At 39.5% G+C, this 19,692-nt stretch overlaps 1 protein-coding gene across 2 annotated transcripts in view; it reads right to left on the bottom strand.

Moving 5' to 3' along the window:
• Window positions 1–19,692, bottom strand: part of b4galt2 (UDP-Gal:betaGlcNAc beta 1,4- galactosyltransferase, polypeptide 2) — a 195,278-nt gene that overhangs the window by 155,947 nt on the left and 19,639 nt on the right. For both annotated transcript variants that reach the window (XR_006011286.1, XM_041992539.1), the window contains exon 2: window positions 8,413–9,222. Coding sequence is in view for 1 of the 2 variants with exons in the window: in XM_041992539.1 (XP_041848473.1) it covers window positions 8,413–8,758 (346 nt within the window). In the remaining variant the exon portion in view is untranslated. The remainder of the gene's footprint in view (window positions 1–8,412; window positions 9,223–19,692) is intronic.

The following is a 19,692-nucleotide window of genomic DNA, read 5'->3' as shown; positions in this document are numbered from 1 at the left end:
ACAGCTTATGTTAACACTTGATGAAATTGCATGTTGCTAATGTTACACAACAGATTGTTTAGAGTACAGTAGATTTTTGAATGAGGATGACTTTAACATGAATAAATGAAAGATTCTTGTGAAAATAAATGAGGTCAATAAGTACAGGAAGACAAAGGGAAATCAATGAGCAAAAATCATCTAGGTTGATGGAGACAGACTGGCTCACTGGATGGTAATTGTCCACATGTGGATAAAACTCACTCACACACAGCAGGATAGTCTGATGGAAGGAAGTGAGTGACAGTGAGGAAGGAAGGCAGGGCCATTTTAATGAAGTAATATCAGCCATTCTGTTGTCAACAGAAACATGTCTACATCTCCTTCCTTGCTGCACAGGAGTGCATAGCAATGTGTTTGTGAAGGGAACAACCTTGTTTATTGGCTTGATTGAAACCAGTGAGAAAAACAAGCTGTTTAGCTCTCTCATCGGACCTGTATTATTTCCTCTCTCATAGTGAAAACAGCAAAAGGTGAAGAAATGCTGACACAAGACAGAAATCCTTTGTTATTCCATTTAACTTCACCCCATGTTTATCCTGAGCTTGTTTTCTAATCTTATTTCCAGGATTAAGTATGATCAAGAGTCAATGTGAACAGAAAGTCATGTAAAAACTGTCTGGTATTTAGTAGCTGCTGGCAAGAAATAAAAATACTTGCATTTGTGCAATTCAAGACTACTCACTCAGGTCAATTTCTATTGTAAAAATAATCACATTAACTACAAATAATCACAAGAATGAATTAAACCTATCTTGTCTGATGCAGTTCAAACAGATGCATTTATCTGTGAGTTTAATATTCACCCATTCACACAAACACTCATATAGTGTTTCTTGTTTTATATACATACTCTATGTATGCTATGCTTTTCAATACAAAAACCCATCAATGAGAATATCAGGGATAGTGACACTTATGTCATTGTAAACTTATGTCAGCCATGTCTATACAACATAGCACTTCAGGAGAGCCTGAATCTATTCAGCCTACCACTGATAAAATACGACTGAAAGAGTATAAATGGTTGTTAAATGCATTAAGGTACAATTCACTTAACCTTTATTTATATAGCACCAGTTCACAACAAAGTCATTTCAAGGTACTTCATAGACAATTCAAGCCAATTCACTGTGAGCCTGTTAAGACAAATCCATTATAGTCCAACTTATAATGACAGTGTTAATACAAGCCGTTTTTTTTTTTAAAAGTGAAAATCAGCGGATCGCCCTCACCCTTCCACTGTTCAGTGAACATTGGGTTTTGTGGCACAGCATGTTGTATACCCTTTCTCCTGCTTTTTTAATGGATGGTGCTTAGATTTAGAACAGTTCTACTGTGTTAGCTAATACTGCTGTGATGCAGAAATATACATAATAATTTGAGTAGGCCTTTTACAAAACAAGTAAATTCAGTTTGCAGCTTCCATTTTGATTTAGAGTAGCTTATATTATATTTGAATTTTATCCTTGTGAATGTACATTGTTTATTTTGAGAAGATATTTCAAGAAAACCAGACACAAATTACTTCATGAAGGATGGTTTTGTACATTAAGAAGCAGAGCATGGGTTGTTATTATTATTTGACTTCTGCAAATTGTATGTCTCAAAAATTTCTGTCAGATGAGAAAAAAAGCCTGATTACTGCTATGGAACCATCATGGGAGGACAAGCCCCTGCATGGGATGTACCACTGACAGATAGCAGAAGTGGCAGATATGAATAAGTCCTAACAATGGCTAAAGAGGGCTGGACTGAAGGACAGCACAGAGGCGCTAGTCAGGGCACCACAGGAGCAAACTTTGAGTACCAGGGCAATCAAGGCCCAGATCTACCACACCAGGCAGGATCCCAGGTGCAGGCTGGGCAAAGAGGCCCCTGAAACAAACCAGCACCTCACAGCAGAGGGCTAAGATCCTTTGGGCCTTTCAGATACAGACCGAACATGGTGGTGGCCAACCACTCCAAAATAGTGATTATGGATAAGCAGCAATGAGAAAGCAGCAAATGATCAATGTAGCCATCCCCAACGATCGAAATATCAGGAAGAGCTGGAGAAAGGTGAAGGCAACAGTAGAACCAGTGGTCATCAGAGCCCTGGGGACCGTGTCCCCCACACTGGAGAAGTGGCTCCAACAGATACCTGGAGAAACATCAGACATCTCCATCCAGAAGAGTGCAGTCCTAGGAACAGCTAAGCAGCTAAGATAGGACCTAACAGCTGAGTAGGACCCTCAGGTCTCTGGTAGAGAACCTGAGCCACTCAGCCTACACAGGGGAGATTAGAGGTTGGGTGACAGAGGAGTTGTGTATGTATGTATGTATATATATATATATATATATATATATATATATATATATATATATATATATATATATATATATAAAATTGCTAAGTTGTACTGAATAATGCAACTCTGCTGCGTGGCTGATCCAAGTTTAGACTGTTTTGAATGCAAATTATAAGACCTGTCAGAGGCCAAGATCAAATATAAAACAAAGGTCTCAATTACGTGATCGATCTTTGTTGCTATCCTCTGAGATGTCATATTCTTTGGACAGCAACTGAATAAATGAGATAAAAGCAGCCAAGATGAAATCTCGAGAGAAAATTCAGACTCACTGCATACTACATGATCGATGAGCAGCACAGTGATGCAGCAGTATCTCTGTTCCTAACTTCTTGGAATAACTTACTCAAACACATGCCATCCCTTTGCTATTTTGTTTAAAAGTGAAAAAAACATGTGGTAATATGCTGTAATTTCAAATTTAGTAAATGACAGTGATGTAGCGGAAACTGATCGGCGGCAGTGTGAGAGTAAGGAAGAGAATTACAATATACTTCATATTTTAGTTGTGAATTCAGTTAATCAGTCACCAAGACGGCTGCAAAAACATGTCAAATTAACTTGAAGAAAAAATGCAAAATTACCATAACAATGCACAACATGAACACACAAGCCTACTGAATGCTGCACAGAGATGCAAAACGACCACAAGATGACAGGAAAAAACATGACAATAACAACACACAAAATAACGATAAAGAAAGGAAAATTACTCCAAAACAATATAACAAAAACATGCAAAGTTACTCTACAAAACTGTAAAACCAGCGGAAGATTTAACGAAAACTAAATGCAAAATTACCATAAAAGGTCACAACTTTACAGATTTAAAATAAAAGAAAGTTAAAAGGCATTTTTCATATTTTTTTTCCTCTTCTTTTAACAGTAAAATGCAACCAATGCAGTGATTCCTTTTTTGACAAATATGACAAATGTTAATAATTTAGATGAGTGGAGAGAGGCAGAAAATGCTATGAACAATAAAGGAGAAGCATTAATGATGTTAAGGAAGTCCTTCAGCTGTCCAGTATTTCACCACTATCAAATCTGGAAATGAAATCACTGAGTCGCAGTAAAACAGCAGCATCTTAGACCAAAACAAACCAAATGAGAAGCGAAACATGTACATGTAATTTAAGAAGGAAGGGTAAAACAGCGTAGGGTTATCTTAATATTCATGTCAGCAACTTAAGTGCATTTTTCTCTGAGTTAGTATGCAGTTTTGTTCAATGCAGAGAAGGAAGAGGACAATAGCTAATTATATCTCCTAATTACATTTAACAGGGAAGCTATGCAAAGCACCCAATTATAACAAGGACAGAAACATAGCCTTTAACCTTCCTCTAAGCTGTAGTTATGTGTATTTCAGTGTGTGTGTCTCCGTCCCCATGCATGTTGGAGTAGGTGATAAATATCAAGACTAAACACAGTGTTGGGGTGCCAGGTGGTTCTACTGGTTGAGTTGGCACCCATTGTTCAGAGGCTGAAGCTCCTTAAACCAGCCGGGTCAGATTCAAGACTTCTTCTCTTCTCTCTGCCCCGTTTCCCTGATAGCATGTTTAATTCATGCTAGGTGAAAGCATGAATTAAACATACTAATTCCACAATGAATTAAAGATGAAAGACGAAAAAGAGCCTATAATAAACAATATTACTTAGAGAAAATAACATAAAGAAGGATTATTGGCGCTCGTCTTTAAGCTAACTTGTGCCAGGAGTGCTCTGCTTTATCCAAATCATCAAGAATCTCCCGTCCAGTCCACTTTGGTTACTCACTTTTCTTTCATCCTATTTTTGATTTAGTTTTGATTCAGTGTAGTTATTTTGATGGGTTTTTTAAACTAGTGTTATGCAAAGTACCTATTACCTGAATTAAACATAAGCCAGAGCACTCTCAGAGGGCAAATTTTTGTCCTTTTAAAATGAAAATGACCTTAAAAAATGGAATAGTCATTCAAAGAAATGGGTCTGGGTAATATAATCTATGCTGTGACACTGTGTTGCAACACAAGTCATATTGTAATGTGCCATAGACCACATTGGTAAAACATATGTTGCAGCTGTAAACATATACAGTGGACAAATGTCTGATTCTCAGTAAGAAATCCCAATATAGCTCTTATTCCACCGCTATACATTTTTTTTTTAAAGGTTTGAGTGTGTTTTTGATGGAGAAAAGATTTGCTCTCCTCTGAGAAGCTTCTAGTTTGGCTTCTCCGCCAGGATTAGTTTTTGACAAAGTAATAGTGTTCTTACTGTTGTCCGAGCAATTCAAGAAGAAATTGGGAAAAAAAAAGTACAAAATAAAAATAGTGTTAGCAATTTTTATTTGTTACTGAGAAAATAACTTCTCAAGGACAAACATAATTTCTTCCACCTGTGTTTGCAAATGCCTGCATTATAATTTTTTTTATTTGCTGATTAGCATATCCGACAGGCCCTTTCACACCAATGAACACACGCACATGCACACCCAGAAACACACATCCACTCAGGATGTAGACTGTGGATGCTAGCCACTCATACAGCCAGCACCTGTCAGCTGGTGTTGTGGGACAGCCAAGGGCTTGTTTGTTTGTTTCTTTCCCTCTCTCTCATTCACTTTCTCTCTGTGTGTGTATTGGTGTATACATATACACCTCTATTCAAGGTCTCCATGTTTCCCTCTGCACCTCTCCACCTGCCATTCCTTCCTTCACTCCATTCCGCCTCTCTGCTTGTCTCACTTCATACCAACCATCATACCGCCATCCATTAGATCTCTTTCTCTCTCCCCCTGCACCTGTGACTGAAAAACAGACTCCTTCAGTCTTTCTCTGCCTTCCTGCTCATTACAGCCCCAAGGCAGCCACTCCATCACTGAGAAAAGGCAGAGATAAGCTACAAGAGTACACCTGTGCCCGGTATGAATGCAAAATCCAGAGCCAGTAACAGCCAATTCCAAGCCGAATAATGGAATCAGCAAACCTCAGCTTCAGACAAATCAACCTGACAGCTTTATCTCCCACTCTCTATTTCAAAGCACGTTACAGACCTCATTATCAAATGAGAAAACCATTTAGGAGAAAAAGAGAAAAATGACACTGCCACAATACAGATTGTAAGGGATTAAGCTTACAAAGCTCATTTACAGATGGAACAGGTGGGAGCAAAAGAAATCCATGTTTTCATTTCATCGGTAAGGTGCTGCTGAGTGTTCCTTAGCAAAAGAGATCTGATCTTGTTATACTAATGTCTAAACTCACTATTAATAGGTAGCGACCGGAGGAAGCAAATTCTTAACAACTGAATCAAAGCAAGAAAAATTCGTTTTTGCAATAATAAACATGCATGACACAAAGCTAAAGATCAGTTTTTCAGTGGCTTTAGGCCCATAAAATCAACAGCTATCGTCCTGATCTACAAACGTGGACAAAAGTGTTGGTACCCTTCGGTTAACAAAAACAAAACTCACAATGGTCACAGATAAATAAATAATTCTGTTGAATTCTGGTTGAAAATCAATGTCTGACTTTCATTGGTTAAATTTAATAGAATTTTTATTTATTATTACTTTTGTCAGATTCAAGTTATTTCTGGGACCATTGTGAGTTTTTCTTTCATTAACCGAAGGGTACAAACACTTTTGTCCACGTCTGTAAGTTCACTGAAAAGACATGTGTCACCCCGACAAATAGCGTGACAAATAGAGAGGCAAAAATCACGAATCACTGGAATAAATGAAAAAAACTGCATGGAGGTGATGCAGTTCGAGGGGAAATTGTGGTAATGCTTTATTATGTGGTACAATAACTTCCTAAGAAATGAGATGTTTCTAAGAAAGTAGTAGGTAATCCAGTTACTGGGAAAATAGAAACTTGTCTGTATTTATCTGGTTTATTTGTGGAACATTGTTTTTTTTCTCAAAAATATTTTGGAGAAAAAAAAAAAAACAATAATGCATTTTTTCAGATGCCTGCAGTTAGAATTAGTTCAATTCTTTGTCCAGTTGTAAGAGTATTAAAGAAAAAACAAAAAGTTTGGGGTAAAGGCTCTTTATCCTTTTTTGGGGTATTAGGCGAAAGAAGGTTGGATCTGATTCATGCAGATGTGGTCAGATGTGAGTTTGCACCGTCGGTTAAAGACCTGATTCTCTTTGCAAGAACATCAAACAAGTTTAAAACTTTCTCCTTATCATAGAAACTAAAAGGACAACATATGTATCTAGGCCAGTTTTAAAGTTTGATTGAACTTCAACTTTTGAATAATATCTCCAGACATAATAAATCATATAAAAACAGTGTGTTGTGCATATTGTGTCTATTTTTTCTATTTAAAAAAACTGCAATTAACCAGTTAAAATAAAACTAGAACTTTTCAACTCCTTCTACCTCACTGCAAAATCTGTTTTCTTTGAAGACACAACGTGTAATGAGTTGGCTTCTACTATAATTTAGAAAACTTTCTAGATTCACAGTGAAGATCAAACATTTAACAATTAGCAGCACATTATTGAGAGAAGTTTCGGCAGATTAAAGCAGGATTTTTTTTTATGTCTCATTAGTATCCAGATCAGTTGACCAGGATAATGATGCTGAGCTAAACAGCACTCAGTCAAGCCTACTTTAGCTAATGTGAAATAGTGTCAGTGGGAGTTATGCCTCCTTCCTGAGCTCTATTATCTCTGAGTATTCATGACAGAGATGTTGTGTGTGTGTGGGAGAGAGAAGGGGACAGAGTGTGTACCGACTATGTAATTATAGATTTAGTAAACCTGAGGCTTAGCGTGACTCTATCAACCTTTGATTTGTTGGGTGAATGGACACCAATGATAATTAGATGTATGTGTTAATGTCTGAGCGTTAGTGTAGGTGTGCACACAAGGGCGCTGAGGAGTTACACCTAGATATGCATGACCTCTTTTTGTAACGGTTCATGCATTTTTGTGCACCACTGTTAGAAACTGAAAAGCTTCTCTTTGATGATGGCAATTTGAGTCCAAGCTATGTACATCTGTAGTGTGGATGTTTTCTGACAACATGAAGAGAATTATGAGATTGGTTTTAAAAATTACAACACTTGAGTTGTATTTGTGTCTTTTAGATTAATTAGATTAATTTTATTTTTTGTGGAATGTGTGGAGTTATGCAAACAATACAACTAGTTAAAAATTGTTTTAAAACAAAAAAATATGAAGGAAAAAAAATCCCAGCAACTAAATTATACAATCACAGTACTACAATTACAGTTAATGCAATTAAAAACATCGTAGGATGCTTGCCATTTGCTCCAAGGATCTGAATATTTGTAGTTAAGCTTCTGTGCTAAAAGAAAAAAAGTTAAGTAAAAAATAAATATTCTTAAAGCTCTGCAGTGTGCCTGCGCTGCTGTTTGCATTTCTGCAGAAGAGGGCTTAAGTGCCTGACTGCATGAATCTCTGTTAATAGCTCCACAGTGAGTCTATCAGGTTGAAATACCACAGTGTAAATCGTTGACATTAAATCCATTTTATGTTGCAGGCTGACCCGGAAAAACAAATTTATGACTACACTTGCTCTTTCCCGCTAATTGGAGTAACCCTGGAGGTGCATTTATTTACAGAATTTAAACCGATAACCTTTAGCTTCCAGCTCGGATCAAGGTTTCATCTACCTTATTCATTACGGTAATCAATGATGTGCAAATCCTTCTGGTTTACATCACACTGTATGTACTGTATGTACAGGCCAGAACAACAAGTTGACTCATTGTCAAAATTGTCTAAAACAAATGAAAAAAGTAAGAAGATGAGAAAGTTTTTAAGTTGGAAAAATCAAATATAACAGTCATTGTTTCAAAAGCAACTTTAAAAGCCCGGAGAAGCCCACAAGCCTTTGCATGACATTAAGAGGATATCTAGCTGAAATCTGTAGATATTACAACCAGAGAGGAGGCTTCATCAACAAGCATAATCCAAAGAAAAACTATCCATGTCACTGTTCACACTTTAATAATCTAGACCTGGTGGAGGCAGTGGAGGAGTAGTTATTACATAATTACTCACCGAGGCCGGGTGGGTTCTCAGGACATGGCGGCAGTGGTTTGGGAGAGGGTGTCTGATTGTTCTCAGGCTGCAAACTTGGCACCAGCTGTTCACCTGTGGCTAGGTAGCTGGCTAATGTTGCATTTGGCCTTGAGAGGTTGTAGTAGTAATAATGATGTCCACTCCCTGCTCCACTCACGTTATTTCTGGATCCGTTCCGGCCATTGTTGAAGCGGCTGAACAGATCAAAGCGCTGCGAATATACGTCAAAGTACAGAATCATCATGATGAGGAAGTGGAGCAGGCAGAGCAGCAGGACGGCTTTGCAAATGCGCTCCAGAGTCCGGCCCAACATCAGCCGGGTCATGGCAGAGGGAGATGACCGTCAACCACGACAACTCCGGCGCGGCGCGGTTACAGGCATGCGCTCATCTCCATGCTTGTATGGGTGATATCTGATGCTGTTAGATCTTTGATGATGACATGTGGTTTTGCTGAGGTGCAACTATCTGACTTCAGCAGGGGTCATGGGGTCACCAATGAGGACAAGGGGGCCACACCACCAGCTACACCGACAGTTGCTAAAATCAGTGTAGCCAGCTTGTTTGTGATCATATGTGCCAAGTTGTGGCTGAAGCCTTAGGATATTCCATATTTTGGTCCACTCAGTCCAAAAACAAGCACTTAGAGTCTCTGATTAACAGATGATTGAAATGGTGGCACAAACATTCATTAATGTAAAGTAAAGGATCAGCTGAGATTTCCATTGGAAAGTCTTTTTCTTTTATGGCACCAAAGAAAGTAGTCTTAAACCTGGGAAGTGTCAGGCACCTGTGAAAGAAAAAAAGAAAGACTTGTAGTTAAGAGTATAATCATACTCATTTATCAAATATTTGACTTAAAGGAGGTTTCTTTGCTGTTTAATCATGTAAAAGTTTTGACTGCTTACTTAAACCAGTGCAACTAGAAAGCCATTAATTATGGCTGTGCATTTTGAGTACAGTATTATTCGCTGAATGATACAGAACCAAACATCATCGATCTTCCACTGGCGCCTTCAGCATTCAGTGACCTTGTTCTTATTCGAAATGCCTAACTGAATAACAGAGAAATAAATTTAGAGGTTTCCCCCCTTTAGCAGAGGAAGAAATACACATGAGAATTTGACAAAATACACCAACGACAATAAAAAGCATCTATAGACCCAAGCAAATCACGAGCCTTGACTGGGGCAGTTCAGCCAAATTGACATGCCAAGTCAATTTTCCAGTCAAGTGGTTTAAAAAGCGTTTATGATGGAACGAGAGAGCAAGTGGGAATACACAATGCAGCAAACATATGAGCAAATGAGAGAAAAAGGGGGCACTTAGTGTGTTCCCATGGGCAGAGCATACTCAAGGTTTATAGCTTTTCCAATCAATGAGAGGAAAGACAAAGAAAATAAAAACTCTGAATGACATAAGATTTTCTGATGAAAACATTTAAAGAATCAGAGTAGAGCTGAGTGGCAGTAATAAGATATTTAAATGCTAATACTAGTGTTTGGAAAAGGATGGATATCTAACGCATGCGTCAGCTCTGATTCACTCCAGTGGTTAATATCACAGGTCCCCTTTGGGAAAATCATTCATATCTAACAAATGGTTTATATTCACAAAATAGTTGACACGTCTGGAAAATGACTCAGCCATGTGTTTCTCAAGGATGAAGAGATGTTACGACCACAACTGCACGGAATCAGGAAAACATGCGAAAGTGATAAGACTGTGGAAAGTTAGACTGATGAGCTGCAATAAATAAAACTTGATGTTTCTCGTGTGGAAATCCACTCGCAAAACTCTCATTTACGGAAATCTGTTGAAGTTGCTACGATAGCATTAGTAGCACTGTTTCAGCTAACAATAGATTTTAGTCAATCTTTTCTTGTTTAAAACAATCAGTCAGAAACACAAACAGTACAGTGCTGTCCTGCTGCCTAAAGACTAGAAAGTTGACATCTTTTTCAAATGTTTGAAGCCATTTTTTTCCCCAACTTGATAAATTATGAGATTTGAGTTTAATATTCCTTTGTTAATTATCAATTAATAAAATCAGTCTCTGTCAGATGTTTACATTAATGCACTGCTATCTAACTAATATGAAAAACAGAATAACTTTGAGATCTCCAGATAGGAAATCTTTATCAGTGACTGTGGACCACAGTCTAACGTTCTCAGTCCACCTATCCATGCTGCTGTCCATGTCGCAGATACAAGGTAATTAGAGCTGGCAGTAATGGTGCAACACATAAAACAATAATGTCTGAAGTTTCTATGGTACCTATGTAAATGTGTGTAACTTTTCTATGTCTACTGTTAATACAAACACTGCAAAACATGTTTCTGACAATAAAGTTGTATCATATCGTTCAGATCAAATCTTTGTATCCAGTACTGAAAACTTCATAAATACACTTTTACACTTTTTACTTAATTCAATGTATGTCAGAAGCAGGGAAGATGGAAGTCAAAATCTCATGGTTAAATGCTTCAAGACAGACATGAACAAAAAGGTACTTTGTCTAACTGTGTGATCAGATTTTGCCAGGTCAAATCATTGTGGCATTTTCTTTCATTTTTACCTTGTTAAAGATCAGAATCTCTGAGTTGCCAAGAATGCAGCACAGCATCAAAATAGCATATGGAAGTCAGAGACAGACATCAGAGTAACAGGGCTGTAGACTATGGTCGACATTGTCAACCATAGTCTACAATAAAAATAGTCGACAATGAATTTACCCATCGACTACAAAAAAAAAAACCCAAAAAACTACCGAGTCAGACATTGTCTTCTTTTTCTATCTCTGCTGAGAGTTGCATATGCGAAATAAAGTCCACCAGGGGAAAAATATGGCGGCTGATCAGAGAACAAAACGACGGCAGAGGACGTCAAAAGTCTGGGATAACTTCACGTTAAACTTATCAAATAAATTAAATACATGAGATTTGTAAAGCGGACCTTGTGTACCACAAAAGTACGTCAGCAATGCTCAAATATTTAAAGAAGAGGCACGTCGGACTTACATAACAACCTCATGCTAGATTTCAAAGCTGAAAGTGAAATAAGATCCATTTAATAATTATGAAATACATAATCCGATTGGTCGACTAGTCGTTTTAATAGTCGATGACTAATCAACTATCAGAATAGTCAGTAGTTGCAGCCCCACAGAGTAATAATATTTATGTTATATTTATCTTGTCATTGTTCATCATTTGTTTTGCATGTATCTTTTTATAAATGCCATTGGACTGAATGCTGGGCACAGTGCTATCACTGTCCACATACAATTCACACAAAGATTGTTCAATAGAGGCATAAAAAAATTATTAGAAATAAGGGGATTCCCAGCAGATGGCTGCAACCCTGCAGAGAAATAAACCTTTGCTTAAAACTAAAGACATGCTAGAAAACTAAGGTGATGTCCTGAATGTAGACTGCCTCTCATCTGCCAGGACTGATCCTGAACAGTTTGTGTGTGAGTGTGTGTAACCTCCCAGTTAATGAGGATGGATTTCTGCTGACTCAGGGGAACAGAAAGCCAGGGAACACGTCAGGTCAGGATTAATTTCTCACCCATGCAGCTTTTTGTTGACAAAACAGGCTGGCATGTAGAGTTGTAGGAAGAATTTACCAAATATGGAGTCAGGCAAACATGCAGATATTAAGTCTGACAAGAGAGAACTTTTTGCCTCATTTTCTGTTTCAATCATAACGCTCCAGATCAAGAGGAGTTTCCATTAGTGTCACACAGGTATTGAACTGTTTGAGAATAAAGAGCAGCAGAGAAACAGAAGAAATAAATCCACAGAAAGGATAAAGAGCCTGTTTTACCCAGCTGCACAGGACTTATCAGAGATCAGTGTAAGCAGAATAAACACTGGTGCTTTTTCCTCTCATGCGGGTTATGAATAGGAAACCCATGAGTTATAAATCCATCCATCCAACAGACTTTTCTCAAGATAACAGGGAAGTCTGGAGAGGAGTTGTGTTGCAAAAGGTCAGCAGAGTAAAACAAAAGAGGAAATCTGTTTCCATTTCTCTGTTTTTCTCACTCACTTCTGTGTTTGCTTTTGCTCTGTGACAATGCAGAAACTGAATAGAAGGCAGAGCACATTCACCATAACATGTTACTGTAAACTAAGCAGGAAAAACAGGTCAACGAATAAGTCCGTCAAACTTAAAGACCAGGATAGAACAAGAGGAGAGACATGGCCGCAGAAATGGAGAGAAATAAACCCTTTATGTAACTAGTTTATTCAAGGATCCATGTAACTCCCTTTTTAACAATAGCAATAAATTTCATAACAGTCCCCCATCATATCAAGTCTGCCAAGAAGCCCACAGAGAAATCTTATGAAAATAACTGCCAGTTTCCATCTCTTATCGTTCAGTGTTGCTTCTAAAAATGAGCAGACTGGGCAGTCGAGATGCCCTGTCATCATCTTCATCATCAACACTGCTGTTATGGGCAAAAAAATGAGGATTTAAAGAAATGAGACTCAAAGAGACATTAGTAACATAAAAAATAATTTCATGATAAAGAGTTAGGGGTAACATGTTATGGACAGATTATTGCATTACTTTCTTAAAGAGGCCCAACCAGATTAAACCAAAACTATTTCTTAAGACTTAGACCAATCATGGACACAATACTTGCCTCCTGGTTTTCTTACAGTTGAAACTCAGGTACTCCATTTTGGTAAATTTTACTCTAACCACAGTAACAAACAGGCTTGTCTGTGTAAAGCTGCTGAAAGTGAAGCATCGGCCACAAAGGTTAACTGCTCTATCTCTCTAACTCACTGTTCAAAGGGTTGTGGATGACTGTAATTGTAATGCTGCAAAGAGAATCCAGCTACGGTGAGCTTGCTGGATTTAAGGACAGCCTCTGACAAGAGCAGACATCTGTAATGCCATTCTTATCGTATAGAAAACCCACTTACACTTTGTACCACAATAAAAAGGAAAAGTCTAGTACAAAGCAATACAGATGCCATGGAAATAATTCAGATTATATTTAAAAACAGAGAAAAACATGATTAAATATGCATTTTGTTTTTGCCAAATTACTGGAAAATGTTCATTACCACTCAGCCAAACACACATGATTTAATAATTCCCAAGAGCACAAAATTAAGCCAACTCACCACCAGGTGGTGAGTTGGCTCAGATGGTGGGGGAGGATGCCGGTCAGGCCTGGCAGGCCCAAGCGTGTTGTGAGGGTCTGCTGGGAACGTCTGGCAGAGTCCCCTGTCAGAAGGAGTTTCAACTCCCATCTCCGGCAGAGCTTCAACCAAGTCCCGGGTGAGGCGGGGGACATTGAGTCTGAATGGGCTGTGTTCCGTGCCTCTATTGTCGAGGCGGCCAGCCGCAGCTGTGGCCGTAAGGTCGTCGGTGCCTGTCGTGGCGGTAACCCCCGAACTCGTTGGTGGACACCGACAGTAAGGGATGCCGTCAAGCTGAAGAAGGAGTCCTATCGGGCCTTTTTGGCCTGTGGGACTCCAGAGGCAGCTGATGGGTATCGGCGGGCTAAGCGGAGCGCGGCTTCGGCGGTCGCTAAGGCAAAAGCTCGGGCGTGGGAGGAGTTTGGAGAGGCCATGGAGAATGACTTCCGGACGGCTTCGAGGAGATTCTGGTCCACCATCCGGCGGCTCAGGAGGGGAAAGCAGTGCTCCGTCAACACTGTGTACAGTGGGGATGGGGGGCTGCTGACCTCGACTCGAGACGTTGTGAGGCGGTGGAGGGAATACTTCGAAGACCTCCTCAATCCCACCAACACGTCTTCTGATGAGGAAGCAGAGTCTGGGGTAGCTGGTGCTGGCTCGCCTATCTCTGGGGCTGAGGTCGCTGAGGTGGTTAAAAATCTCCTTGGTGGCAAGGCCCCGGGGGTGGATGAGGTCCGCCCAGAGTTCCTTAAGGCTCTGGATTCCGTAGGGCTGTCTTGGTTGACACGCCTCTGCGGCATCGCGTGGACATCGGGGGCAGTCCCCCTGGACTGGCAGACTGGGGTGGTGGTACCCCTCTTCAAAAAGGGGGACCGGAGGGTGTGCTCCAACTACAGGGGGATCACACTCCTCAGCCTCCCCGGTAAGGTCTATTCAGGGGTGCTGCAGAGGAGGGTCCGTCGGATAGTCGAACCTCGAATTGAGGAGGAGCAGTGTGGTTTTCGTCCCGGTCGTGGAACAGTGGACCAGCTCTATACCCTCTTTGGGGTCCTCGAGGGGGCATGGGAGTTTGCCCAACCAATCTACATGTGTTTTGTGGATTTGGAGAAGGCATTTGACCGTGTTCCCCGGGGACTCCTGTGGGGGGTACTCCGGGAGTATGGAGTGCCGGACTCGCTTGTAAGAGCTGTCCGGTCCCTGTACGACCGGTGTCAGAGCTTGGTCCGCATTGCCGGCAGTAAATCAGAATCGTTTCCAGTGCGGGTTGGACTCCGCCAAGGCTGTCCTTTGTCACCGATTCTGTTCATAACTTTTATGGATAGAATTTCTAGGCGCAGCCGAGGTGTCGAGGGGATCCGGTTCGGTGGCCTCAGGATTGGGTCTCTGCTCTTTGCAGATGACGTGGTTCTGTTGGCTTCATCGGGACGTGATCTTCAGCTCGCACTGGAGCGATTCGGAGCCGAGTGTGAAGCGGCTGGGATGAGAATCAGCACCTCCAAATCCGAGCCCATGGTCCTCAGCCGGAAAAGGGTGGAGTGCTCTCTCCGGGTCTGCAATAGGGTCCTGCCCCAAGTGGAGGAGTTTACATATCTCGGGGTCTTGTTCACGAGTGAGGGAAGGATGGAGCGGGAGATCGACGGGCGGATCGGTGCGGCGTCCGCAGTGATGCGGGCTCTGCATCGGTCTGTCGTGGTGAAGAGAGAGCTGAGCCGAAAGGCAAAGCTCTCGATTTACCGGTCGATCTACGTTCCTACCCTCACCTATGGTCATGAGCTGTGGGTAATGACCGAAAGAACGAGATCTCGAATACAAGCGGCCGAAATGAGTTTCCTCCGCAGGGTGGCCGGGCTCTCCCTTAGAGATAGGGTGAGAAGCTCGGTGATCCGGGAGGGGCTCAGAGTAGAGCCGCTTCTCCTCCACATCGAGAGGAGCCAGATGAGGTGGCTCGGGCATCTGGTTAGGATGCCTCCTGGACGCCTCCCTGGTGAGGTGTTCCGGGCACGTCCCACCGGAAGGAGGCCCCGGGGCAGACCCAGGACACGCTGGACAGACTACATCTCTCGGCTGGCCTGGGAACGCCTCGGGATCCCTTCGGATGAGCTGGTGAATGTGGCCGGGGAGAGGGAAGTCTGGGTTTCCCTGCTTAGGCAGCTGCCCCCGCGACCCGACTCCGGATAAGCGGAAGAGAATGGATGGATGGACAAAATTAAGTTTTACAGTTTAGAGTAAATGAGCTTCTTTAGTGTGAGATGCAGGCGCATGTCTGCTGACGATGCTGACTGACAGATCTCAGACCAGCACAAAACGTATCGTTGCTTAACTAAACTGCTTAGATGTGAAATTATAAATGCACTTTGCAGAAACAAATATTTTGGTTACCTTTCAGATGTGGACTAAATTACAGACATTGTACCAGTATGTCATATGGTGAGTATGTCCCACCATGATGGAGCAGATGATGACACACAATGTGAGGACACAGCAGATCTTTTATTATGCTCAAAATTCTCCAATTAGTTTGTAAAACTACCAAATGATGAAATGGCCATAGTTTAGGAGGCAGGTGTTGGTGAGGATCCTCATCACCATGGCTCTGTCTATATCGATGGTGCTGCAGTTAAAGCAAATATTCTATGTATTAGGGCAGGCTACGATTAGTCTATGTCGACAACAGTCGACAATAAAAATAGATGACAACGAATTTAACCGTCGACTACCGTCAGCAAAAAAAAAAAAAAAAAAAAAAAAAAAAAAATACAGAGTGAGACATCGTCTTGTTTTCCTATCTCTGCTGAGAGTTACACATGCTCAATAAAGTCCGCCAGGAGAAAAATATGGCGATGTCAAAAGTCTATAATAACGTCACGCTAAACTTACAAAATAAATTAAATACATATGAAATTTGTAAAGCAGACCTTGTGTACCACGGAAGAACATCTGCAATGCTCCAACATCTAAAGCAGACGCACGTCGGACTTACATAACCTTATGATGAAGATTTAAAAGCTGAAAGTGAAATAAGGTCCATTTAATAATTAAGAGGTACATAATCCAATTGGTCAACTAGTCGTTTTAATAGTCGATGACTAATCAACTATCAGAATAGTTATTAGTTGCAGCCCTACTATGTATATACAGTTACACATTTATATAATATAATGGAATAGCTGGTTAGTTTGAGGTAAATACATTATAGTAGGACTACTTACTTCTGACCCACCTAAAAAGTCTGTAAAACTACCAAGCCCGTCTAGGGACATTAACAAAAAATTCATTCATGGCCATGCGTTACTAATTACTAATGCAAGGGAACGAGATAATTGCCTTGTGGCCATGTATTAATTACCTACATATTTATGGACGATTATTATTTTATCTGATTTTATATTAGTGTTGAGATTAAATATAGAATTGTAACCGAGCTCACTGGGTTCACCTAGCTGAGGAGTTTAACTACAAAACAAGAAACCTAACATGGTATTTAATGTTTGAGTTAGTGTGCTAAAGGAGCACAATTTGAAACAAAAACAATAAACTATGCAGGCAGTGGGAAAGTTATTGATGCATTAGTAACACAAGTTAATTATCTTGTTCCGATGCATCAGTAAACCGTCGCCCAGACTTCATAAAGTGTAGCCACGTGTTCATTTTTCCTTCTATCTGTGTCACCAGACGGGTTCAGTACTGAATGGAAAAGCAGTTTAACGCTGTAACGAATAAATTATAAAGAAACTATTGTCTAATGCATTTATTTTCCATGCAAATTGAGTTGGGCATTTCCATGTATTCCTCTTTAGAAGTGGATGCAACATCTGAGTGCCTTCTGAATTTAGAGCTGGATTCTGTTTGAGTGCATTTTATATGATATCAAGATTTTTAAGAGAAATGAAATGCACTCTGATTCATTGAGTTCTGAAAAGATCAAAACAGAAATGCTGTTACAGAGCAACATACACACATAAATTGCATCTGATCCTTATGCATTAACAATCCAATTAAATTATTACAATAAAAAAGATTCTTGAAAAATAATTGTTAAATGCATGCTCTACTAGTAGATACTGTTATACTGTTATAAGTTATACTGTTAAAATGACTTTTATGCAAAGATTAGATGTTTAGCTGCATCAGCACGAACTTGATGAGAATCAATTAGCCAACGACTGTTGGGTATGTACCAAGACGGTGCTTTATTAGTGCAGAGAAGATAAGTAATGTAAGGATTACAGAATGATTTCTGCAAGATAAAAATGTCTAACGTTTGCTCTTCTCAGCCTCTCATACTAATTATATATACATACATACACACAGTTTGAATTCCCCTAAGGCTTTAGATCAAATCAGTCATTTTCTGTGAAAAAAAAGACGTCACTCTGAGCTCTCTTTACTCTTTACTTGTGATGGCACTCATCAAACTCTAAAGCTTTGCTGTAACCCAAGGCAAACACCATTTTGTGTGATCTTTTTGTTTGATTTCCCGTACTAAACTTAAATGTAGTGTACCTTGTCACCCACACTGATTTTGATTAAGTTAAAACGAACAGACAAGTGGAATAATCTTCACTGGTTTGGTAATGTCTTTTTTTTTTTTTTTTTTTTTTTTAATGGAACCTGTGTACTGACTAAAAACAAACAAACAAAAAAAATACTCTGAATGAATTGCATTTTAATACAATATGAAAATGCCACATAAAATAAAAAAAATAAAAAAACACATTATGTTTATGAAAAAACTGATAAACTTGAGAGGACTCTTGATGAGACAGACAAGCTAAAATGCAATGGCAAACGATGGATGGAGATTAAGTGTAAGTTAGAGGCTTTTTTTTTTCCTTCTTTCCTGTGAAAGCAAATCTTTGTGCACTTTGGATTCTACCAAGAGATGCTCTGCCAGTAAATATTTTCACAGCTGTTTCTGGAGAAACAGACACCATTTCTACACACTTTATGTGTGAAGGAGAATTATTCCCTCCAAACAAACAGATTCATTTATCCGTGTGGAAATAAACATAACATTGAGGTGAAATGTTAATGTGTCATTTGGAGTTGTGTAATTGTGTATGACACGGGTTGGGTCAATAGTTAAGCCACTCTCTCTTTTTTTTCAATTTTACTGTCAGTATTTATGGTTCAAACAGCAGCTATACATAAAAAACAAAGTCCAGGTAAAAATCCTGAAGACTTTTACAAATATAAAGTAAACATTTATTTATTCATTGTAGACATGGCAAAAGTGTTCTGTTATTTATTTATTTTTATAAAAAAATTCAAATAAATTCAACTTAAAGATCTACAAAGAATGTTCACGTAATTTAACATATATGGTGTTGTGAAATTAATATTCACAATAATTGTAATATTATGATTATTTCTCTGACAATAATTGTACCAAGAAAATCTTTAATTCGGACATCATGATAACAGTTTATACAAACAATATCAAATAATAAGATACAGCTGGATATGATGGACAGAAACATCTATTGTAACTAATTTTAGCCAGCAAAATGAAAAGTCATCATTTAGAAATGAGAAGATGCTGAAACAGCCAAATGAGAAAGACAACTGTTTTAACCTTCGGACTATTGGGCAGAATAACGTAATGAATGTAAGTAGGGCAGTTGGAGGTCTGGTATGCAAATACGATACTCCCATTGTGGTGCAGATCAGTGATATATCTTTATTTATGAATAAGAACTCTGCTGCTCGAGCTTTATAATATCACCCAGCTGAAACCTCTACACAAGAAACCTGTTCATGTGTATATTTACAGCTGGACACTCCTCAGTGTTATGTGCTATTTCTAGTAGTAATTGGAGGATTGAGTCATTTTAACAAAGATATAGAACATGAATGTATTTGGAGGGAAATAACACAGATTAAGTAATGGAGTGTAAATTTCCAAACTAATCTAAACCATTAAATTGCAGTATATCAGAAAAGCAGTGTGGCTACTTTCATGTTGACTCAAGAAACTCATGAAGATATTTTATTAGGTCAATACTTTTTGGTCCTGTCACATAAGCTTGATGTAGTCCCCCCCCCCCAAAACACACACATATATCAGAGAGCACATTTAAAGGATGTGCCAACT

Source organism: Melanotaenia boesemani, chromosome 8 (genome assembly GCF_017639745.1).
Source record: "Melanotaenia boesemani isolate fMelBoe1 chromosome 8, fMelBoe1.pri, whole genome shotgun sequence".
NCBI lineage: Eukaryota > Metazoa > Chordata > Actinopteri > Atheriniformes > Melanotaeniidae > Melanotaenia > Melanotaenia boesemani.
The sequence above is the reverse complement of the archived record's forward strand: the minus strand, read 5'-3'. Positions and strand labels throughout refer to the sequence as shown.